Source organism: Delphinapterus leucas, chromosome 12 (assembly GCF_059928025.1).
Source record: "Delphinapterus leucas isolate spDelLeu-1000000601 "Yukka" chromosome 12, BTC_Dleu_Yukka2, whole genome shotgun sequence".
In the NCBI taxonomy this organism is placed as follows: Eukaryota; Metazoa; Chordata; class Mammalia; order Artiodactyla; family Monodontidae; genus Delphinapterus; species Delphinapterus leucas.
Genome location: NC_143140.1, coordinates 75,751,797 through 75,776,203, shown reverse-complemented (window position 1 = coordinate 75,776,203; position 24,407 = coordinate 75,751,797). Strand labels below are relative to the sequence as shown.

At 39.1% G+C, this 24,407-nt stretch overlaps 2 protein-coding genes across 4 annotated transcripts in view; both read right to left on the bottom strand.

Annotated features, from left to right (window-relative positions):
• ZC2HC1B (zinc finger C2HC-type containing 1B) overlaps window positions 1-408 on the bottom strand; it is a 28,542-nt gene extending 28,134 nt beyond the window's left edge. The window contains exons 1-2 of the mRNA XM_089921678.1: window positions 405-408; window positions 185-246 (exon numbers count right to left, since the gene is read on the bottom strand). Of these exons, the coding sequence (XP_089777804.1) occupies window positions 185-246; window positions 405-408 (66 nt within the window). The remainder of the gene's footprint in view (window positions 1-184; window positions 247-404) is intronic.
• A 9,404-nt stretch (window positions 409-9,812) lies between these two features.
• On the bottom strand, window positions 9,813-23,391 carry LTV1 (LTV1 ribosome biogenesis factor). 3 transcript variants are annotated; one of them, XM_089922074.1, is made up of 11 exons: window positions 23,054-23,391; window positions 21,921-22,052; window positions 20,582-20,755; window positions 16,615-16,702; window positions 14,963-15,104; window positions 14,342-14,597; window positions 12,137-12,264; window positions 11,084-11,223; window positions 10,741-10,793; window positions 10,344-10,544; window positions 9,813-10,219 (listed from the first exon to the last, which is right to left on the bottom strand). In XM_089922074.1, the coding sequence occupies exons 1-11, from the start codon at window positions 23,054-23,056 to the stop codon at window positions 10,109-10,111; spliced, it is 1,428 nt and encodes a 475-aa protein (XP_089778200.1). In that variant the 5' UTR covers window positions 23,057-23,391; the 3' UTR covers window positions 9,813-10,108. The 3 variants fall into 3 exon arrangements, with proteins under 3 accessions (XP_089778200.1, XP_089778199.1, XP_089778201.1); XM_089922073.1 differs by lacking the exon at window positions 23,054-23,391 and adding an exon at window positions 22,260-23,034; XM_089922075.1 differs by lacking the exons at window positions 9,813-10,219; window positions 10,741-10,793; window positions 23,054-23,391 and adding an exon at window positions 22,260-23,036 and having other exon boundaries at window positions 10,395-10,544.
• Window positions 23,392-24,407: the final 1,016 nt, after the last annotated feature.

The window sequence follows — 24,407 nt, the reverse complement described above, 5'->3', positions numbered from 1 at the left end:
TTTGAATGGGGCAGCACTGATCTGCTTAAGTGTCCTCTGGGCCTGCCAGCCATAGGTTATGTACTTTTCTCCCCTTGCTTTCCCTCCACATCTGTCTTTAATCTTTGCCACTGTGGCCTCCTCACTGACTTGACAGTTCATTTAACTCCAATGAAACACATCTACAAAATGTCTTTATGTTTACCAGAACATCTGCTGCAAAGCGTCTTCCACAGACTTCACAGGGAAATAATTCCTGATTGCCATCTGTATAGGATCCAAGAGCACATTATGTTAATTTCACAGAATTGCCTGCCCGAGAAGAAATGATTAACTGGAGGAGACCTCAATAGCTTGATATCCTCACTCTCTTTTCCCCTCTCCAACTACTTCCTTCTATTAGGAAGATCCTTTGTAAAACTCACCCATTTTCTTCTCCTAACCTAGACTTCTCACTTCACTGAACAGATAAATTCCATATGCTTCAGGCAACTAGAGTATAATTATTTAATATTTAATATATTCTTAAACTAACTGCCTGATAGCTTAGCTTTAGACTTAAGTACAAAGTTGATACCCTAGTATGAAGTCATAAGTAATCCAATGGTAACATCTTTTAAGACGGCTACTAGAATGTAAGGCCATGTATGTGCTAAATGAAGGCATGCCATTTTATCATGGACAGCATGAAAAGGGTTGCCTAGTCATTGAATTTAAGGTAAACTTTCCTGAGAATGGCTTTCTCTCTCTTGATAAATCTCTTTGCCGGAAAAACTCCTACCTGAGAGGAAGGAAGTAGAAGAGGATGAAATGGACCAAGTAGAACTGGTGGGCTTTGCTCCAAATCAGGAAAAGACAGAGCCAATACAATGGAGGAGCACATGAGGATGACGAACATCACCCCAGGGGTGGTGCTTAGTGCAGGATCTCTATGGGGCCTGTGAAGAACATTCACTGCTGACGTCTTATATGCAGTAGAGAATGAGTGAAGGCCTACAATCATAATATGCTCACTACTTGCTACTGCCTTTTTTTAAATATTCAATTATTGTAGTGTTTTCCAAGTTAAATGAAGAATAAACTCAAATTAAAAAAAAAAACTGACTGTGCCCACTATATCCCAATGCCTCAAAGTACCTGACCCACAGTAAGGTTCTCAATAATTACTTGTTACATGTATGGGTCAAACAAGAATTGAGTTTCTACCATAGGACCAATCATTCAATAAATAATTAAACACCTGCCATATGTAACTCTGTGGGAATACTGAGAGAAACCATACATGGGTCCAGCATAGAAAAGGAAAGTATGCCCATAAATTACTTTAAATGAAGTTAGAAAAGCAAACCATTGTGGAATTCTGAAAAATAAGAGTTTTGTTTCATATTACTGCCTTTCAGTTCATCTGGAGTTGAGTATATAAGATTAAAAAAGCAGTTTGATCATGCAGAAGATTTTGTATTAGACTAACCATTTGGGCTCTATTCTACAAACAAGGGGAGCAATCAAGGACACTGAGTAGGAAGAACCTGAACAGAGCTGTGGAAGATTTATGTGACAAAGCTGAGGAGGGATGAATGGATGGTGGTGAGGATGGAAAGTGGGATATTAGTTAAAAGGCAGAAGATGTAGGCCTGAAATGGAAAGGAAAGAGGAAATGGGAGAAACTGTGGTCAAAGAATCAATAAGATGACTAGATGTGGGGGGATTTGGGAGGTGACAGAGAGAAGAATGCTGAGGGACTGAGAAGACAGTAGAACTATGGATAGAAATAAAGAATTCGAAAAGAAGGGCCATCTTGTAAGAAAAATGACCTCAGCTTTGGAAATACTGAGTTTGAAATAGAGTCATCCAGCCAGCAGGATGGAAATGAGGGAGGTCAGGGCTAGAGACACAGATGTAGGCTTTGTTTGGAGAGTGATGTAAAGGCATGATATTGCCAGGGAAGAGGTCATGGAAAGAGAAGTACAGGGATGATCCCCAGGGAACTCCATATTTAAGGGCCAAGAAGATGATGATGATAAGCCAGAAGGAGAAGCAGGAGAGAACAGGGTCATGGAAACCATGGGAAGACAGTTGGAAAAAGGAAGGCCTGATTAACAGGAATCAGATGGTAGCTCATTACAGACACTGTTGATTTAAATGATTTCTTCTCACATCTGCCAGATGGTATTATATTTGCAGCACAGGTCATCCATTACAGCATACAGAAATACCACTCTTCCTCTCTGTTCTTCTGGCCTTCTAACTCTGTAAGAACTGGGTCTTAATTTTCTTTTTTTTTTTCCAGCAAGGATATCCCACCTCTCCACATACTTACTCATTAATAAAAGCTACTCATCTTAATTACAAAACTGCTACTTTTTTCTAAAATACTAATGAAGGATGACTTACTTTTATGACTATTACTGTAACATTTGTAGGGTGATTTCCTGTTCCCCAAACACTTTTCCTATGTAATCTCATTTAACTCCTCACAGCAATCCTATGAAATAGGGTTGATACTTTTTTTTTTTTTAACAGATAAGAAAATGAAGGTTCAAGGTTAGGTGACTTCTTGAGGACAACAGGTAGTAAGTAGTAACAATGAGACTCAAACTTGAGTCTCTGTCTCTACAAGTATTAAGACTATTTACTCAATGATCACCATAAACAGAAAGACACTGTATCACTACTAACCTGCAAAGCAAATGGAAGCCCCTGGAGGATCAATGACCTTTGGTTTAAATCAGTGAGTTCTGAATTCAATGCGTTTGAAATAATGACAGATACAATAAGACTCAATTGAACACCTGAGATAGATGGACCACCACATTCTGAACCACATTCAACTTGGAAGCTTGACAGTGAGGAAGAAAGGGAACGTGGAGAACCAAACACAGAGATCAACAGAACCTTAAAAGAATCTTTTGAAACAACCAAGACGCCCTTCAATAGGTGAATGGTTAAACAAGCTGTGCTATATCCATACCCTGGAACACAGCTCAGCAATAGAAAGGAACACTACTGATACATGCCACAAACTGACTCAATCTCATTGCTGAGTGAAAAAAGTTAATCTCAAAAGGTCACATAATGTATGATTCCATTTGTAAAATATTCTCAAAATGACAAGTTTGAGGGGGAAAAGAGATTAGTGACTGCTAAGAGGTAGGGATGGTCAGGGAGGGAGGTGGCTGTGACTATACAGAGGTGGAATGAGGAAGATCTCTGGGTGACGAGACAGTTCTGTATCTTTACTGAGGTGGTGGTTATGCCTGTAATAACATGGTATGGAACTATAAACACTCCTTATACCAATGCAAACTTTCTGGTATTTACACTGTACTGTAGTGAAGATGTAACTTGGGGGAAACTGGATAAAGAGTGCAGGAATCTCTCTGTAATATTTTGCAACTTTTCATGAATTATGTCAAAATTAAAAGTTTACATATCTAGGGGTTGGCAAATTGTGGCCAGTGGGCCCAATCAGAGGCTGCATGATCTTGTAAATAAAGTTGTAATGGTACACCGCCAGGCCCATTTGTTTGTTTATAAAATATCTGCTGTCGTTTTCGTGCTACAACAGCAGAGTTGAGTAGTTTTAACAGAGACCTTATGAGCTGCAAAGCCAAAAATTATACTTTCTGGCCTTTATAGAAGTAGGTTGCCAATGAGTGAATGAGAATGTAGTAATTAAAAATGATTTGTGGGAGAATAACATGGAAAATTTTATTTACAAATAAAGACTGGAAGGATATATATACATATATATATGTTACACACACACTACACATTTAATATATAGTAATTACCTCTGAGTGGTAAGAAAAAAGGTGACTATTTCTTTAGTTTCCTAAATTTTCAATTTTTCTATAAAGATTATGCATTGCTGTTAAAAAATAAAAGAATGACATTAAAAAAACCCTTTTGATAGAAAAGATTCTAAAACAATGTGTATTAACTTAGCTATTTCTAACTTTACCCTCTCTAATTGGAGTCTCAGTAGACTATTAAAGTGGCTATTGTTTTTATACATTGGTTCATAATCTTAAGACAATTTTTAAAATGAGGAAAGTGATCTGGAAGTGATCAACAGTTTTGTTTAGTATGTTAACAATGAAAAAATAAGCATTACAAAGATCTCAGTTCAAAAATTTTATAAGAAACCTGGAGAGGATTACGGCTGTAATGAAATTGGAAGAAATTCTACTTGAGACTAGACATTCTCTTTCTGAGCTGGAAGTTAAGAATGCTTTGTAGAGATACCTACCAATCCACATTTCCTTATAAAGGCATTACAGAGAAGGAAAAAGGAAGACATTTTCTCATTTAGCTGTCAGTGAGTCAAGAAACTCTTTTTAAGTCCTTTGCAGTCCAGGACATGCAAATATTAGCAATATTGACATCTTCCAGGGCCTTATGGCAAAGGGGGTGGCATACTAGCTGAAACTTATTATCTCAGGAACATGACTTATAAAAAAAGGAACTGAGACTAATGAGTTAGGATGGCAAAGAGAACACTCCATCTTATTTTTGCTTTCCCCCAAAACACTACAGTAAAGGGATGTAGAAACATGGAGGACCAGGACAGGGAGGAAAGAGGACAAGAATAAAAAAACTGCAATCTGGAAAGCTGATGGACCATGGTAGCCAACCTGGAGGACATAAAACTACACCAAAATCCACTTCCCAGGCTGATGGTAGAAAAAACTGAGAACCATCCAGATTTACACTGCAGAGCCCTTCAAAATCACAAAAACCCCTGGAGCAGCACATACCTCTGACACAGGGACAGGATACGTGAAGAGGAGGAAGAAGAGATTGCTAAAATATCAGGGAGAAAGTTTTCTAAAAAGAAGTGAAGATTCCTAGAACGCCCCCCTTCATCCCACAGCCCCTGGGTGATTGTCTTTCTCCAATTCTAGCAGAAGTCTACTCTCCAGAAAGGATGAGAGGAGGTCTGTGCATGAGTCAACATGAGGCAAAGCTGAAGGCATGGGTAGGCAGATACAGATGTATATACACATATACATGGTTGATTCTCATTATTTGTGCTAGTTACATTCCATAAATCCCTGCAAGCACTAAATGAACAAATACTGACTCATTCATTACTCTCAAATAATGCACTATACAAATGGATTTGTATATCAACACACAACCTTGTTTTATGAATGTTTCAAGATACCTTATTTAAATATATATATTGTTGATTCAGTAATATTGAATTCACGGCCAACCACACTATAATGCATGCTTGCATGAAGATTATCTAATAGACATAATTTCTCCATAAGGCATATCACAGCCTTCCTGCACTTAGAAGCATTAGACAGCCCTTCAACACTATGCTTGGGAGCCTTTTAAACAGTGAAATCACCAAGAAAAAGTGCAAAATTATGAAAAGCATGGCACGAAGTAGACCATAAAAAGGACACTTGTTTATAGTAGGACAGCTGAAACAAGAAGGCAGAGCATCCCCTTGCTCTACCTTAGCTGGGAACATGTGTGTTGGTTGACTCAACTTTTTAACTGGTATGTGTCATATCTGTGAATGGCCATGAAAGCACCATGAATATTGATTTAGGGTTACAAATTTTAGTGAGGAGGTGAATTTGCAAATAGGGATTCCATGATTAATGAGGATTAACTGTATATATATACACATATATACATACACACACACAAAAGTGTGTGTGTATGTATATAATCTAGTGATTAATCTCATGAGCAGTGATGCTGGAAGCAGAGAATATCCCACACCCACCTTCCTCTACTTGGGTCACAGAATTCTGCCTGCCAGACCCTTACTCTCAAGGCAGAATGGAAGCTTCCCTGGGAATATAATCATTCCATGGAGAAAGAGCTAAAGATACTGACATTGGGAAGATTCCCAAACAGCTCACCCAGACCACCCTACAAAAAAAAAGCTCAAAATCAACCAATGTTACCCATCCAGAGTTCCTAGTGTTCTCGTCCTCCAATCTTAATCATGAACAAACAGACAGGAATTTCCAGAGATCTGAGGAAAATCTCTAGCATGTAAGCCCAAAGTAAACAAAAGAGAAATTTAAAGGAAAATTAAAGCTCTTAGAAATTAAAAACTCAACAGTAGGTTGGCAGATAGAATTAGGGAACTCTCCCAGAAAGTAGAGTGAAATGGCACAGAAATGGAGAGAAACATAAGCAAATTAGAGTACTTGTCCAGGAGGTCCTACTCCAAATAATAGGAGTTCAGAAGACAAAAGGAGAAAATGCAAGGAAGAAAACAGAAATAATTTTAAACTATTTCCAGAAGTGAAAGGACATGAGCCTCCTGTTTGAGAGGACACCCACACAAATGAAAATATGTCTAGAACAATAAATATCATTGTAAAATTTCAGAACACTGAAGACAGAGATCCTACTTAGAGGAAAAAAAAGTAACATACAAAGTATAAGGAGTCAGAATGGCTTCAGATTTACAAATAGTAAAAATGGAAATAAATGGGGAAAAATTCTCTAAACTTCTGAGGGAAAATTATTTACAACCCACAGTTTTATACCCAGCCAAGCTATCAATCAAATATGGGGGTAGAACACATTTCCAGACGTGCAAGCTTTCAAAAAGTTTACATCCCATGTACTCTGTCTCAAGAATTACTGGAGGATATACTCTACAACAAGGTGAGTAAAAGATACAGCAAATAGCCATTCAGTAGAGAAGGGGATTCCCAGGATAACAGCTGGGCACCGGAACTAGAGAAGCAACCAGTTCAGATTGGAGGAGTGGGACTAAAGACACAGACATGCTGAAGGCTGTCATAACCTAGATATTCACTGCCTTTGTAATCTGAGGATAGCATGTCCTATATATATCTGGCTCTCATTCTGTTCTATACTTGGCTTGCTTGACGAAATCCCAGCGAAGTGCCTTCTCACCCTTCATACTCACATGTCTAGATAAGCTGAGGATACTCATTTCACTCCACAGGAAAGTTCTGCACTCATCTCTTCAGAGACAGATCATAAGTATAGAAGCATAAAACATAAAATGAGCATACAATTGTTAAGCCTAGTTTGGTAGGAGATTCAGGATGCTTCAACTATGGTCACTTGTGTTCCCAGGACTCACTCATCACCTGGCTCACTGACATCACCACACATGGGGCTCTTGTAAACTCTAAGAGCTGAAGTCAGACTCAGAAACTATTCAGCTCATCTTCTCAAGGATGCCTTGATCAAACAGTAGCAATTACTTCCCTCATTGAGCTAGATTTGTGCTTCTCAGTTGCTCAAAACAAGATACTGTGTTTATAGGGATGCCATGCAGGTGATGATTAATATAAAAGTCCAGATAATTCATAAAAGTTACCCAAGGAAAGAAAAAACTGAATAAATTGAGGATTTATTCAAGCCACCTATAGGTGGCTTCTGTGTTCTATTTCTTAACTTGAATAACTTGTTCTACTTCTTAACTTGAATAGCGGGTATGTTTGTTTTATTATACATTCTCCATAAGGCCATTAGAAGTTTTACCTTCTTCTGACCTTTAACTGGAACAAACAAGCTGGATAAAACATACTAATGTCAGCACACAAGAAGCAACATAAAAGTATTGATAATCTAACAGTAAAGTTACAAGATAGCTAAAGTTCTGTCCTTCACCTGAGGTGATTTGATGACATCACAACGGAGATGTGGATACATCACTGGTAATAATCACAAATAGTAAGAACTTTTGATACTTAGTTTGACTTGTAAAATAAGTTCTAAAGTATCTGAAAAAGTGACTTTATACCAATCATAGACAGTGCTTAAACAAAATAGGTCCTTAAGATACAGCAGGCAAATTCTTCACGATTTTGCCAACTGTCTGGGATGCCTGAGGTCTTCTTTCTGGCTAACACTGAGGCTACGTCTTTTTGTTCCAAGTTTAAGCAATTCTTTTCTCCTCTAGCTTAAGCAATTCTTTTCTGAATTGTCTGTCCCAACTATCCATTCATTTTTATATTTCTCAGTGACCATTTACCAAATGCCAGGCTCTGTTCTAGACCCTGGGGATAAAGTAGTAAACAAAAATACCCTGCCCTCAGTTTGTTCTAGTGAGATGAGACTGAAAAAGAAGATAAAATCAGATGCCAGTAGATGTTAAGGAGAATATAAAGCAGGCAAGGAGCATAAGGAATGCAGAGGAGGAATGTTTGTGCTATTTTTAAATACACGGTCAGGGAAAAGTTTATAGGGGAGGTGACAATTGAGCACCATCCTTAAGGATGATTTATTTACAGCCAGAGCACTTCAGGGGGAACAGCAAGTACCAAGATCCTCATTTCAAGTGGTACTTATCACAGTGACTTGGCATTAGTTATATTTTGCTGCACACACCCTGCCTCCTCAGACAATGCAGTCCTTTAAGGCAAAACCCCCTTATTGCTTTGGTCACCTAACATTTAACATGGAGCTTATGTTAAGTTCCCAACCACTGTTTATATGACTGACATCGTAAATATTCCAAAATGTTATGAAATAATACAAAATATCATGTAAGAACTTTTTTCCAGAATAAAATCAAGATCCTTAAATTTGGAAGATAATCAGTCTAAATCACCATATGCTTCACCAAGACTAGTGGCTTATAGGCACATTCTCTTAACTGCAAAACATACAATGTGTTAATTTAAACCATTTGGGTCAGGTGTGGTGAAATTAAAAGCTCCGAAGATGGAATCTGAAGAGCACCAAGTCAAAGTAACATTCCAGATTCTTGCTAGTTTTAAGAACCTTCAAATGAGATGGCTACCAAAATAAATGGTCAATCTCTTTAGGATTTAGTACATTCCTGATACTAACATAAACCATCAACTGGCCCTTTGCTTCTGCAGGTTGGCATTTAAATACACGCTCTCCAGTATTCTACTTCTGTAATGACAAGCTCTTCAGCCAAGTTTTTTCTATCAGTGTTGGTAGAGTACCTAATGCTATCGTTTTTCACAACTCTTTTAAAAATTCTACAATGATTAGATTTAGAACCGATAACGTATAGAACAAGGTAACACCTCCCAGCTGAGGAAAAGCCATAATCAAATTATAGATGAAGACACTTTCTAATAACTTAGATATCAAATGCAGCTCACCTGCTAAGAATGGTTCTGCCTCAGCCATTCTGTACCCAACTCAGACCAACAGTGTCCACAGATTTCTTTTTTTTCAGAACAGTCCAGATAACAACATATTAGCCATGGACACATGAACATGGGTCACTAACAACTTGTCTGTTCCAAGAAAGTCACAGTTTACCAAATAATTAACAATTGTGATGTGTCATTGCTTGAACCTTGAAAAAGTTGAGAAGTTAAAAAATCTCATCAAAAAACAGGGAAAGTTTTCAACTATGTATTTTAATCAAGTATGAATGGTTCCAAGCATTAAATAACGTTGAAAAGACAAGCTTTCTAGTTTAAACTGAAGTCAATATTTCTGATGTTGAGCCAGGTACTCACTGAAGCCAAGGAAGTTTTCTTGATTGTTTCTTCTATTCTGTTTCCTGTCTTCACTCTTCCTAAATTCCAAAAACAAGTCAGCCAGTAACTGAGTCCCAATACCTCAATATTGTTTTACCATCCTTTTGAAATAACCCTTTGCATACAGCAAGGGGAAACTTAGATTCCTACCAGTGGAACCTTCTCAGGGAAGCTCTTCTTGCCACTCTATTTCAAATGAGTTCTTAACTAGGTTACTTTTCTACATACAGGAAATCAAACCACTTAAGTACTGAAAAGGAGTGGAGAGATTTCAAAGAAATATTTGAGAACATCTGCAAAAGGCAACTGGAACAACCACACAAATAAATGAAGAACAAATCAATTCCATTTAAGTTATGAAGACATTTTCCTTTAATTTATCCAAACATTTCATGTTCATGAAGTCATTTATTTAAGCAAATTTAAGCCTATAATATTAAATTTAAAAATATTACAATATTTACAAGACAGCTGGCAGAGAAAACTTACTGGTATAAACACAAATACTGTTCTGTTTTCTTTTGAATACCTGCCAGTAAAAATTGCAGAGCGAACAGTTTTATCTCTTTGACGATCCTCGTTCATTATTGTACATAACAAAGAGCCCGTAATGGGGAATGCACCTTATCTGAAATGTTCCACTGTCATAGTTTTAGACCTTCAACATTCTTCTTCAAGTTCAGCAGCTCTCTTTCCTGCCTTCTTTTCTCCAGTTTGAAGGCTAATTTGTTAGCTTTCTTCTCCACTCTCCGTTCCTGTGCAAGAATATGCTGTTATTCAGATCTTCACACTGATGCAGACTGACTTTACAGAAGAAAATTCCCGTGACCACCCCCACCCCAGCTCTTTCTAAATCTCACATCTGAAAAAATACTTTACCTTGCGCTCTTCTTTTATAGCTTGCTTCCTTGCTCTTTTGTCTTCTTTGCTTTCACTTTTAGAACGTGGCTGGGTTGGCGCCTTAGGCAGATCCCTGTCACTAACCATCTGCATTTGTTCACCGTGCTTTGCTGTGGGCCCTTTCTTAGGTAAGACACTGAGAGGTATTCCTGTTTTACAAGAGAGTCGGATTTGCTTGGGCTGAAAGAAAGATCAAATGGCATTGTGGCTTTTTCCACTCTTATTAAAAAACAGCTCACTAATGGCACATTTTTGTTGTACCATTTTTTATAATGGTGTTGCAAGCCACAAAGGGGCTACTGTGAGAAAATAATTTCTACACTCCATTTCCTGCACTGCATATTTCGAATAGCTCGGGACACTAGGACTTACTTACCTTTGGTTGATACTTGATAAGTTGTGGATGGTTATATAAATTTGAGTATGTACCTTAAAAAAACAGACACACACACAAAAATCATGTATCAATAAGTATACTTTCAGTTCAGCCAAAGATTACTGAGTTCCTCCTATATTCCTGATTTTAGTGTTTTCATAGTTCAAAATAACAATGGAGTCTCTCTTATGTTTTTAAATGTTTCAATTACAACTCAATTACTGAAATATTATTTTTCAAAATCATTTTCACAAATATGTACTTTTCCAAAGAAGTGGATGTACCCAATACTTTAAAATTACTATCACACTTTTAGCAGTAAAATGGACACTAAGGTACTTACTACAAATAGATTCACAATCCCACTTCTCTTTGGTTTCTTCAAGAACTACAGTAACAATCTCTTCCTCCTCAGACCCACTGAGCTCATTCACTGGCAGGTCCTGATCCTCGAAGGGTTCAAGAGTATTCAGTTTTACACAACTTTTGGTTGAGTTTTAAAAATGAAGATAGAGGAGGGGAAAAAAATACCACCCATTATTACACTGTTACGTTACTGAAACTGCACTTAAAGAGCTTAGGGAACTACAACATTTTTTAAAATCCACAAACTCATTTGCCCCATCTGTCACTTCCTGTCAAAATCAGCTCTCCTCGGGCTTGCCTCTCCTCTACAGCAGGTTTTGGATATACATTCTGCTGACAGGAAGGAAAATTCTGTGTCTTTGCAAGGTTTTAACACATTAAACAAGAAGGCATCTTTCCTATATAACATGATCTTTTTTAAAGCCTTGAAAAGCATCAGCCCATCTGCCTCTTCAAAGTATTCAAATAACTCACTCGAAGAATATAGCCCTTGTCCTGCTCTGGGATCTACATATGATAGTGATCAGGGAACATCAGACCTTTCTAGCAGATGTAAACACTTCATTAGTTTCTCTCAGAGAAATCACCTTGATGTGGATGATGATTTACCAAATATTTGGATAGAAAGTTATGCTAATCAGGCTGCAGAGACAAACTGATGTACTTCTCAGAACACCTTTTTCAGGAAGATGAAGAGTGTATATACTTAGAAGTCAGAATAATTCTTCAGCCAAAGAGGCTAGAAGCACCATCTCCTTCTCCAGGTGGAACATGACCTTGTACTCTAACCCTCAGCTATTCCATCATGACTCTCAGGTCAAAGCTATAGAGAAAGTGGTTCTCAGTATGTTTCCACCCACTGTTATATTCAGCTTCAGAACTCTTAATAGCAAAATGGGAGCCAAAGGTTAAGGAAAACATACATTTTCTAAACATGGATCTTGACTGGGTATTTTCTAGATTCAGCTGTGCGATTACAGACTTTATTTGAAACGAAAAAAAGGAAGTAATCAAGGAAAAGTCACCGTACTTCACCGCCTTCTCTTTATAGTAGTCATTCAAAACGTCCTCTAAGCGATTGCTGTCTACCTGAATGGAACCTTCCAATTCAGCATTATCCAGAGCTCCAATTTCATCATCATCATACTGCTCATAAAACTTGGATAAAAAGGAAAAAGATAAGATGAAAAATGAATGTATTCTTTAAGACTATAGCATTTAAATGGTATTTTTACATTACTTTTACTCCCGTACAATATTCAAGCCCTAGGAGGATCACAACTACCATTTAAGTGTTAGCAGGGATTTAGCACCATAACAGGACGGCGTGGAAGACATTCTACTCAGCACTCTCAGACTGACACCTGGTCTGAATACAGGCTGCCATTTAATATGAAAATGACCACTGACAAATCAAAAAGACAACCTACAGAATGCGAGAAAACTTGCGCAAATGATGTGACCAGTAAGGGATTAATATCCAACATATATAAACAGCTCATGTAACTCAACATCAGAAACACAAAAACCAAGCAACCTAATTAAAAAATGGGTAGAAAACCTGAAGAGACATTTTTCCAAAGCGGAAAAGCAAATGGCCAACAGGCGCATAAGAAGGTGTTCAACATCGCTAATCATCAGGGTAACCCAAACCAAAACAATGAGATATCACCTCACACCTGACAGAATGGCTATCACCAAAAAGAATTCAAATAACAAATGTTGGTGAGGATGTGGAGAAAAGGGAACCTTGTACATTGTTGGTAGGAATGTAAATTGGTGCAGCCACTGTGGAAAACAGTATGGAAGCTCCTCAAAAAACTAAAAATAGAACTACCATATGACCCAGCAATTCCACACCAGAGTATATATCTGAAACAAAAACACTAACTTGAAAAGATATGTGCACCCCAGTGTTCATAGAAGCATTATTTATGATTGCCAAGATATGAAGTATCCATCAACAGATGAATGGATAAAGATGTGGGGGGTGTGTGTGTGTGTACACACACACACACACACACACACACACACACACACACACACAATGGAATACTACTCAGCCATAAAAAAGAATGGAATTTTGCCATTTGCAAAAACATGGATGGACTTGGAAGGGTATTATACTAAGTGAAATAAGTTAGACAGGGAAAGACATACAGTATGATATCACTTACAGGTGGAATCTAAAAAATATAACCAACTAGTGAACATAAATAAAGAGAAACAGACTCAAAGATATAGAGAACGAACTAGTGGTTACCAGCGGAGAGGGAAGGGAGGAGGGGCAATATAGGGGCAGGGGATTAAGAGGTACAAACTATTAGGTATAAAATAAGGATATATTGTGCAAGCACAGGGAATATAGCCAATAGTTTATAATAACTATAAATGGAATATAACCTTCAAAAATTGTGAATCACTATATTGTACACCTCTGACTTACATAATATTGTACATCAACTATACTTCAATTTTAAAAATGAAAATGAAAAGCAGTTATTCTGTTCAGCTTGGTGAACAAAATGCTAGGCAGAAATCTTTACCTCATAATATTTCACATATATTTTCAAATTCATTGATTATGCAAGCTAAAAGACCATGTAACTAAAGAGCCTCCTGTTTATGTACAAATCTCATTCTGGTTTAGATGATGCTTACTGTATTATTCCAATGCTGTTAACTCCGCTGGGCTTTGTAAAAGAATAAGCAGGGGGTGATACAACTCCTGAAGAGTGAGGTTATTACTAATAGTTTGCCTACTGCTTGGAGAGAAGAGGGAAATGAGTACTTAGTGAAAAGGCAGCAAAGTCAGAGCCTTTACCTTAGATTCACCTTGAAGGAATTTACTCAACAGTCTGAATCCCTGCCATATGCCAAATACCACTTTAGGCCCTGAGATATTAACAGTATGAAAATCACTCAAAAAAAGGGAAAGCAATGGAATTTTGTTTATGCTCAGGCCAATGCTTGAGGAAGACAGCATAATCTTAGGGATTGGGATCATAGAGGTTCAGAATTGAAGTATCAGATTCTAAGAGGAAGTCAGGAGGTTTGACCAGTCACCTTTTGACTTATACACATTCTTTCCAGAATTAAAACTGGGGTGGTTTTATGCACTCTTTTAATAAAAGACATAGTCTGTTTCTAACGCTGAAAGTTCTAGCTTTGGGTTCCAATGTCATAAACTGTACTAGGAACTAGTATTAAAAGGCCCCTTATTTGGAGAGTTTACCTTCTCAAATCTCTCATCATGTAGGGTCAGCTGTTCATTTCTCCTCATGACCGAAGACGTCAAAGAATACTCAGTAAAGCGACTTTTTGTTTCTTCTTCCCAGAACAAGTGATTTTCTACAGCCCCAAGAGGTTTTCCAGGGTAAGACATATCCTCATCTGATGAGCCTGCAGGGTCATATTTATCATCATCACTACCTCTTTCCTTCTCATCATCCACATCTTCCCACTCACTGTCATCTTCAGCCTCAGATTTCCTAAAGGCAGAGCCATAAATTAAATGTCAAAACAACTTGAAAAACAACAGAACCAAATGACTTTGCACAAGTAAAATTTGAGGGTATTTCAGAGGCAGGATTCTTGTTTAGGCAGGAACAGCTGTGCTGCTTGACCCGTCTGGTTTGGCTGGAAAAGTAATGAACTAGCAATCAAGCAACCTGGACTTTAGCCCCATCTGTCGATGGTTTGTAAAGACCTCAAGTCTCACATTTTCTGCTCTAAAATCAGAAGTCTCAGATTAAATGCCCTCGAAGGCCTCTTCCAGCTATAACATCTAATGGTTACTATCCTACAGAAGAAGCAACAGTCAGGTCATTCCTGCTTCAAAACAAACCACACATACTGTATCTCCATTCCCTCTTCCTCTTCTGTTGGCTTATTGGCCCGAAGAATAAAATCATCTTCAAGTAGATTATCCGGATTATCAAAATCAAAATCATCATCAAGAGCCGCGACAATGTCAGGATCAAAATCCAGCCGAGGTCCTAGAAGGAAAACAAAAATTGAGCAATAATTTCCAAGAAAGCATGATTCCTTCACTTAACATAATCTGAGTAGCTATTATATGCCAGGCTCTGCCTATGTATTGAGGATAAAACAATGATTAAAAACTTTAAAAAGTTCAGTTCAGGAATAGACACAGAGATAGAGAACTCCAAGAAAATTTAAAAAAGAAAAAAATCCCTCTGGTTTCAATACCCACTAGTAAAAACTTTCATGATAGATCTACAACATTAAGCTGTGTCTATTTAGCAAAATCCAAAGCTTTTACCCACAGAAAAACTGGGCTTTAAATTCACCTGTTAGAAGTAACTCTCACCTGTTAGAAGAAATACATTTAGTATTTGTAGCCTGTGAAACTTTGTCTTTTCAGACTATGAGATTTTTAAAAATCCCAACCTGTTTCTTCAGCTGTTTTCTTCTATATGTATTACTAAAATTACTACAGAGTCCTACAAAAACTTTCAAGTTCAAACCTGTAAACTGACATGGCTTCCAACACCCTTCACAAAATGGCCACTGTCTGACTCTACAGCCTCATTTCATATTAATCTTTACCCTTCATTCCAGGCATGCTAAAAGGTGTGCAGGTTCCTGTATCTGTGTTCTCTTGTTTTTGCACATAGTTTCCTCTGTCTGGAATATCCTCTCCTCCCCACCCCACTCTCCTTCATTCACCTGCCTAAGTTCTACCTGAGAAATCAACCTTGCCTCATGTCCTCTAGTACACCTTGCCCAACTCCCCCAGGCTGGGTTTGGTGCCTCACCACTACTTATTCATTTGCACTATAATCGTAATTTCCCATTTACTGTCTATCTTTCCCAACTGATGGTAAATTCCTTGAGGTCAGGGATTATGCTTTTATTCTGATTTAACCCAAACATGGTCATAGTGGCAATTCAGAAATCTGTAGAATGAATTAAGGAATGAATGCCACATGGCAAATGTTAGTCAATAACTAAGGTAATTTAGCAGGAAATATCAAACACCACTTCTGTGAACTTCCGTGTTTGTTCTAAAATACAGTATTGGTACTGCAAAGAAACAAACATTAAAATTTTTGGTGTATCTGGAACAGACGGTAAAATGGATTTCTATAAAATACTTCTACACACTTGGGAGAAACTCTGAAAGCTAACAGATTAAGTATTTTCAAGATTGCACTATATGAATGTAAGGCTTATTGAATATCATTGTTTCCTTTGTAAGAGGTTAGGCTAGGCTAAAATTCCCTTACTAGATCACCTAAAATAATTTTCCCACTTTCCTCTCCAAATAGGAACTTTAAAGACTAAGAATTTGATGGCAATAAAAGAAAAGGACGAAGATCACAGTCATCCCTTCCTAATTTACTGATCTCTAATTTGAATTCAAACACATCTCAATTCTTTAAGCTCTTTACCAGGGACAGAAAAACCCTATATCATTACTATACGTTTCTTTTTGTAAAACACAGCTCTATCCACTTGAAAAGTTAAAGAAATTATACACACCTGAAACAGGAGCTGCTTTATTTAACAATCCAACATCTTCTTCAAACTCTGATGCAAACACTGAGGAAGGCAATTTAATTCCAGTGGTCTTGAAAAGGAAGTTACACAATGGTTAGGTTTATTTAGAAATACTTTTGAACTACGAAGAGTTGAAATGCCCCCCCCAAAATTCATGTCCACCCAGGAGTTCAGAACATGACGTCATTTGGAAACAGATTCCTTACAGATGTAACCAGTTAAGATGAGGTACACTGGGCGATGGGGGGGGCCTAATCCACTGACTGGTGTGTCCTCATAACGAAGCCATGTGAAGACAAGACACACGGGGAGAACGCATGGAGGCAGACTAGAGCGCTGCACCTACAAGCCACGGAAAACTAAGGACTGCTGGTAACCACCAGAAGCTAGGAGACAGGCATGAACAGATTCTGCCTGTGAGGCCCCGAGAAGGAATAACCCTGTTGAAAGCTTACTTTCAGACTTCCGGCCTCCAGAACTGTGACAGAATAAATTTCTGTTGTTTTAAGCCACCCAGTGGTAATTTGTGGTAATTTGTTACAGCAATCCTACTAATACAACTACATTCTGCATTGTCTCTCACTTGTGCTCCAGTTACATATTTTAAACATGTATATTCCATCATTATCTCAAAAGCAACCTCCCTGCCATACTTCACAAAGCTTTCTCCAGTATTTTATCCCACTTAATCCTTACAACCCCGTGAATTATCAGCATGTTTCAGTGAAACACAAGCTAAGAAAGGTTAAGTGGCATGCCTGCCTGAGACTAGTTAAGTGGGGTTTTGAGATTCAAATCCAGGTCTCATAACTCCACTCTCCTCAAATTTCAAAACAAAATTAATCTTTTCCTATTTAAACCAGAGATAACGTCCTAATCTCTAGTACTGGCACAGCTTTTCTCCAAATTGGCTGCTTAAATCCTAGGGTGGTCGTAAATCATTTCTAACCACCCATCCCTTTGAACTCTCTTGTATACAGTTACTTCACACCTGTCCTCTGGGCACCATCTTACTCACGGTTAACCAGGACACAGACGACCACAGCTGCTGCCTAGTCTACATCTAGTCCAATCTTCATATTACTGCCAGGTTAAGACTCCTTAAAATGTTATAATATGACCTTCCCGAACTTTTAACAGGTTTTTTCACTCCTGATTTTCAAGGCACTATAAACTCAAGGTCTACTCTATGTATCCTGTTACTCAATAATGCAACCTCCATGTAAATCAAGTCCAGTTCCTCACATCATGGAATAATTCAAAGTAACTTACGGAGCACACATGTGCTGGACATGATGACCCACAATATGTCCCTTCTTTCTGACTGGAACGGTCCTTCTTCTCTCTTTAATAGAACCCACCCATTTTTTTTTCTTTTTTCTTTTTGGCTGCACCGAACAGCTTGTGGGATCTTAGTTCCCCCACCCGGGATCAAACTTGGGTCCATGGCAGTGAAAGCCCTAGTCTTAACCACTAGACCGCCAGGGAATTCCCAAAGCCACCCTTTTAGGGACCAACTCAGTTCCCTCCTTCACCACGAAGCCCTTCTTGATTACTGTTTTGGAACTTTCCTTCATGTGAACTCCCCTCATGCTGCAAACCATCCAATCTACTTCAACATGTGCTGGCACATACTTTCTGACCGGTCCTTATGCTTTCGTTTCATCCCTACAACCACTTAGTTAATAATGTGAGTCACCACCAGGTGTTCTCTGTCTGTGGACCTGCCCACCATACCGTCCTCAGTCTAGCAGCAGGCAGGAAGCAGAGGCACACATTCTCACTGGCTCACAGACAGAGCCTGCTGAAATGGAAGCCTCTGAGGAGCATCAGTGCGTACCTAGTAAGCTGTTATGGCTTCCAGAGTTTTTCGGTGGCATAAACATGGACAAAGAAAGATCTGGCTTTCTGCTGTAGAATCCTATTTTAAAAAAGCTTTACTGAGATATAGTTCACATACTACACAATCCAGCCACTTAAAGTGCATAATTTAATGATTTTTGGTGCATATTACATTAATTTTTAAAAAATTGTGGTAAAATATATTTAAGATGCTCTTTGTGACTATCCTTGGAAACCGGGGTTTAAAAAAAAAGGGAGGATCAGCTTGTGCTTAATGAATTACCTTTGGAAATATTTTTCAAATCATGAAAAACAGTCAAAGAATCATATACATAATTAAAGTGTAGATAGTGATTACATTTTTTAAAAAAGGGAACTGTAATTTTTTTTAGTGATTGCAGTGGTTCCGAACTACATGAGGTTTGCCCAACTGCTTTCCACTGTGGCAGCACCTGCTTTCCTTCAAGTGAAAATTAGGGGCTAATCAAGCATTACTAATTTCTCCACTGTCTTTCTGCACTGCTTTTGTTTTTAGGGCATATTCAATATTGCTGGTTTACTCAATTTTGGTGGTTTGTTACAAATTACTTTAAAGTTGAAGAAACACATGGGACTTACTCATATTTTTGCATCATGCTACAGAAAACCAATGGCACTTGTTTTCAAACATAATTCACTCATCCTTATAAACATCACTGAAGTGTCCAGTAAAGAGTCTTATCTGGGGAATTCCCTGGTGATCCAGTGGTTAGGACTCTGCACTTCCACTGCAGGGGGCATGGGTTCGATCCCTGGTCGGGGAACTAAGATCCCATATGCCATGCTGCACGCGGCATGGCAAAAAGAAAAAGAAAGAGTCTTACTCTGTTAGAAAAGCCAATTCGATAGTGGTTACTTTTACCCAAAATGAATTAAGAATTAAAAACTAATCTTTTACTGGCCAACACAATTCAGCCAGAAGAATGTTAGGACTTTATTAAAACTTTTCTTACTACATAAGATAAAGATGTTAAGTCACTACTGGACCACCTCCCCTCCTTCAGTTGGTGGTAGAAGGAAATGAGTCAATAAGATATATATCCTATTACTGATACAACAGCCTTGGGGAAGAAGGTGTAGAGAAGTAGCTTCTGTTAAAGATGTGGCAGTGGGGTGTGAGGCCTCACAAGAGAGCTATGACCTAGTGAGTGAATGAACAGGTGCAGTTATTATCTTTTTTGGTATGATACCCTGAAACCTAACCCTTCCGACTCTCCTTAAGCAACAAGTATGGATTGGAGGGGTTATGATCACATCTTCCCCAAGGAAAAGAATGTCTAGACCATGATAGGACTGGAGAATGAGAAGCAGGGGAAACTGGTGCCCTCTGTATCTCTTCTTTTTGTCAATAAACAGAGTACATTAGTATCTTCTTTTTTTTAAGTGCCAAGTGATATAAAAGTTTCACAGGGAAATTTACTCTATACTAATACTAAATTAAAAATGAGATAACAAAGGCATGCAACATGGGCATCCTTTACATAAGCAGGGAGAAGAAAACAGAACTTAAATTAGGAGCACTAATTTCATATAAACATGTGCTCTCATATGTACTTAAAAGATAAAGTATTAAAATGGACTGCATTTTTGTTGAGAAAAGCAACAGAAACTTCATTACAATCTATTGCCTCCATTCTCTCTTACGGTTAGCCTGCAGCTTCTACAAGCGTTAAAATCTGAACATTCTGCAAAAGTTCCACAAAAGTTAAGTCTATCTTAGAGCAGTTTACGATGCTGAAACAGTTAAGCTCTTAACATACAGAACATCAGCAGCTTTTCTTCTACTGAAAAGTGCTACCTAGCATGACCATAATTATTAATCAAAAGTTCCAACCTTGTCAAAAACCATTACTTTCAACAACCCGAGAACAGGAGACCTGCTCCCTCCTGATGGTATGTATGTGCATACACATATACAATTTTAAGCGAAGGCATGGCTTATCTTTGTGCTCTTCAGACTGACACCGTTTCTTGCCCCAAACAGTTATCTTGATTTAAAAAATGGTGGTTCTTCACTCATGGCTCCTCACACACTCTCTCTCATATTTGAATTGCTAAAAAGTCTTACTGAAGTTGCTAAAGGTTCTTCTTTCTCATCTTCCCTGTAAGGTACACCAAAGGTATTTGTGGGAATGAGCTCTGAGGGCCCAGATGGTTCCTTCAGGTGCTGCAGGTAGTCATAATCATCATCAAAGAACACTCCATACTTCCTCTGTTCTGCTCGCCTTTCTTCATCTTTTATCTAGCATAATAAACAAAATGGAATTAGTACCTGTTCCAAGGATAAGGCTCAGGAACGTTCCAATAAGCACAGCTTTCAGAACAGGGGACAAATGGCCCATGAACATTTTGGCTGATAGGAATGAGACAAAGAATTCTTGACAAACTCGGGAAACACAAAATGCCACATAAAATTAAAATGGAATAAAAAAATTCCTCCTTCCACTAGACATTTCTGGGCAACAATTTAAGCCAAGAAACACACACACACACACACTTTGTTTTATCATGTATGTGGAGGATTAGAAGACTAGGGGGCACTGAAAGGTAACTACAATTTCTTGTATTTATATGCAAAGAAACTTCTCAATGCACAATACCCACTGGCTTTACTAAAAAGCTACATATGCCAGTGTTCCCCAACACTTCCTTTCACATTACCCACACTTAACAAGTATACTCTAACTGATAATTACCAAATCAACCTCTTAAAGGCTCCCTGGTATTTTCTAAAGCTAATTCATGAGTTTTATATTTCATGAGATGACCAGGAGGCAAAATGCAGTCTGTGGTTACAAAACGCCAAGATCTTATGGAAAGCAGAGACTAAGCATACGGTTGTGCCCTAAATAACACCATGCAGCCTTGTTGCTGATGGTTTAATAAATATTTTCCACTACTCTACAAGACTGCTCGTTTAAACACCTCCAATAAAGATAAATTATCCAACAAAATAAATATGCACAATGTAAAAATGAACACATTGGGTTTCCCTGGTGGCGCGGTGGTTGGGAATCCACCTGCCAACGCAGGGGACACGGGTTCGAGCCCTGGTCCAGGGAAGATCCCACATGCTGTGGAGCAACTAAGCCTGTGCGCCATAACTACTGAGGCCCGCGTGCCTAGAGCCCGTGCTCTGCAACAAAAGAGGCCACCACAATGAGAAGCCCGCGCACTCCAACGAGGAGTAGCCCCCGCTGGCCGCAACTAGAGAAAGCCTGCGTGCAGCAATGAAGACCCAACGTAGACAAAAAATATATATATATATATTATTTACTGAAAATTAAATCACAGATTTTGTTTTCCAGAAGATCACAGTTATCTGAAAATAGCAGTTGGCTCACATAATTTATTAAAAACTATCAACAGTCTACCTACAAACTTATTAGCTATAGAACAGGACCCACTTTCTGTGTAGGCAACAGAACCCTCTGGGGTGCAGTCTCATCTGCTGCTAAAGGATCTCGTTGGCTCCGGTGGACCAGGTGAAAAGACACAGCTTTCTTCTTCTCTATAAAGGGCTTTTTCTTCCTGTGAGGCTTCAAAGAAACAGAATCAGAATAATGAAGTAAATCAGAACAACAACAACGGAACAGTGAATAATATCATAGTCCACATAGGCATCTTCAATAAGTTATGTTATGATCAACAGGTTTTTAAAACCTGCACTTCCAAGGCAAGAAACACCAACTATGTTCAATACAATGTATACTACCTTCCTTCAACAAACTTTTGTTGGCACCTACCCTGTGCCAGACTTTGTTGTAGGCACTGGAATACAGCAACACGTAAGTCAAAGTTCCTGTTCTCCGCAAACAAATCATCAAAAACATGATTTCAGGTAAAGACAATAAAAACAAAACACAGCGATGTGCAAATAACTCAAGAGTTACTTTAGAATGAGTGCTCAGAGAAGATCCCTGACAGTCTGAACCAGAATGACAGGAGCCTGCCACAGGAAAATCTGAGGAAGACAGTTCCTGTACCAACTATTAAAACCATGACACAACAGCTTAAGTTTAATAAGACTCATCATCCTTCTGCGTTTTTATTTCACTACACAACCTTAATTTTCTGAACTGAGAAAGCATCATTCCAGTTGAGTAAGCCGCCTTGCTTCGGGCCCAACCTTAGACCCTCCTTTTCCCCAGAGCAAACAGATAGGGCAGACACCTGCCATTCCAATGTCTGGAGAGACTAGCAACTCCCTCTCTGCTCGACCCCATGAAGCACTGGGTGGCGCGTCTGTTTCCCATGTCACAGGTTTTTAGGCCTCTCGGGACGGCGGGATGGTAAAGAGTAGGCCATTCTCTTCTCTCTACTCCCCAGGAACGCTTGGCCGCGGGAGACCCACTCTAAACTGCAAACTATGCCCGGGGTGGTAAGGGTAACCCAAACCGGGGCACTGGGCCACAAGCCGCCTGTCTTCACCTTCGGACCAGCCCTCCCAGTTCCAGGCCGCAGTAGCCACTGGCGCCAGAGGAACCCGGTCTCTGCCAAACCAAAGCGCCCCACCCCCGAGAAAGGGAGGCTTGCTCACCATGCTTGTAGCCGCGCGTCGCTCACCCCAAAGAGGGGCGACGGCTCTCTCCTAGTCGGACGGAAGGTGACACGGTACCTCCCGAACGCCACTGAGGACCAGCTCGTAGCCGCGTCTTCACGCCGCTCCACACGTGCTGCCCCAGGAACCGGCCGGGAAGTCACGCAGCAGGCCGTGGAAACGGACCAATCGCCGAAAGGCTGAAGGGTCACGACCGGAAGTTACGCAAAGCTCACGCCGTCTCAAGGATCGCGAGAAGCTATTGTCAGGTGGGGCTGTTCTCATCCCCGGGGGGGCGGGGCTTTTCTGGCCAAAATTAAATCAGCTGCGGAAGAGAGTTGCGGGCGTCTGTGCTGCGACGAGGCGAGAAACGGGGTGTTGGTGTTTGTAGGCGAACTGCTTTTATATATAGCGCCCTCTACCGAGAACAGAAGCCACGAATCTAGCATCCCCATCGACAGTTGTATTCCCTGCCTATTCCCAACCGTAAACAAAAAAACCAACACACAAATAAACTGTGTACACAGAAGGAAGGTGGGCACCCCCCCCGGGTCACCGAGGTTTCAGGTTCCCTCTCCTTTGGGCCGGCGCGGAGCTGGTTGCCTTAGCAACGGAAGATCCTAGGGCCTTGCTATTTTAGGCTGCACCAGGCTTAAGCAGGTCTTTATTTTATTTTTAACGAACTGCGTTCAAACATCCAGTTAACAAAACCCCCCTAGACTCTGTTGACAGTAGAGGAATTTGGACTAATAAAATATATTCAGAATCTCTTTGTGTTTGCATACCTTATCTTGGAAGGTGGAAACTAATGCTTATTCTTTCTCAAGCCATTCCTCAAACGTTTGAAAGTAGTTTAAACAAATAAGCTATAAGCACACCTGCTTAAGATTTCAGGCAGGTGCTGGCGCGCTTTCATGGCTTTTCTTGGGCAAAAGAGGATAGTAATGCATTCAAAGTTCTATCAGCAGACCTTTCCTCAAATTTCTATTTCCCCTTCCCAATTTCTGGTGTCTTTCCAATGTCTGAGTTATCTTGAATTGTGTATTTATGTCCTACCTATTATTACTATAAAATCTATAGAATATTTATAGTTTTATTACAGTAAAACTTATAGAAACAATTTAGGACCACAGAACTTGTGTTGGGATAATGCTTTGTAACAGGGATAATATTGATACGTAACACTCCTATGTGCTACACATTCATTATAATTAAGCTTCATGAGTGCAGGTTTTGTTTTGTTTTGATCTGTTTTATTTACTACTGTTTTCAGGACCTAGAATAGTGCCTGGCATGTATACTCAATAAATATTTGTTTAAATGAAGTAACGTTCTGGCACTTTACCTGAATTAT

Bases quoted from the DNA above. Each gene is read 5' to 3' on its own strand.
- LTV1 (XM_089922073.1), bottom strand. From the start codon at position 22,346: ATGTTTTTGATGATTTGTTTGCGGAGAACAGGAACTTTGACTTACGTG. The intron at 15,105-16,614 runs GTGTGTATAATT...TTTTCCTTCTAG, and splicing joins TAAAGCAGCTCCTGTTTCAG to GACCTCGGCTGGATTTTGAT. The intron at 10,220-10,343 runs GTAAAGTATTTT...ATTCTTGCACAG, and splicing joins CTATAAAAGAAGAGCGCAAG to GAACGGAGAGTGGAGAAGAA.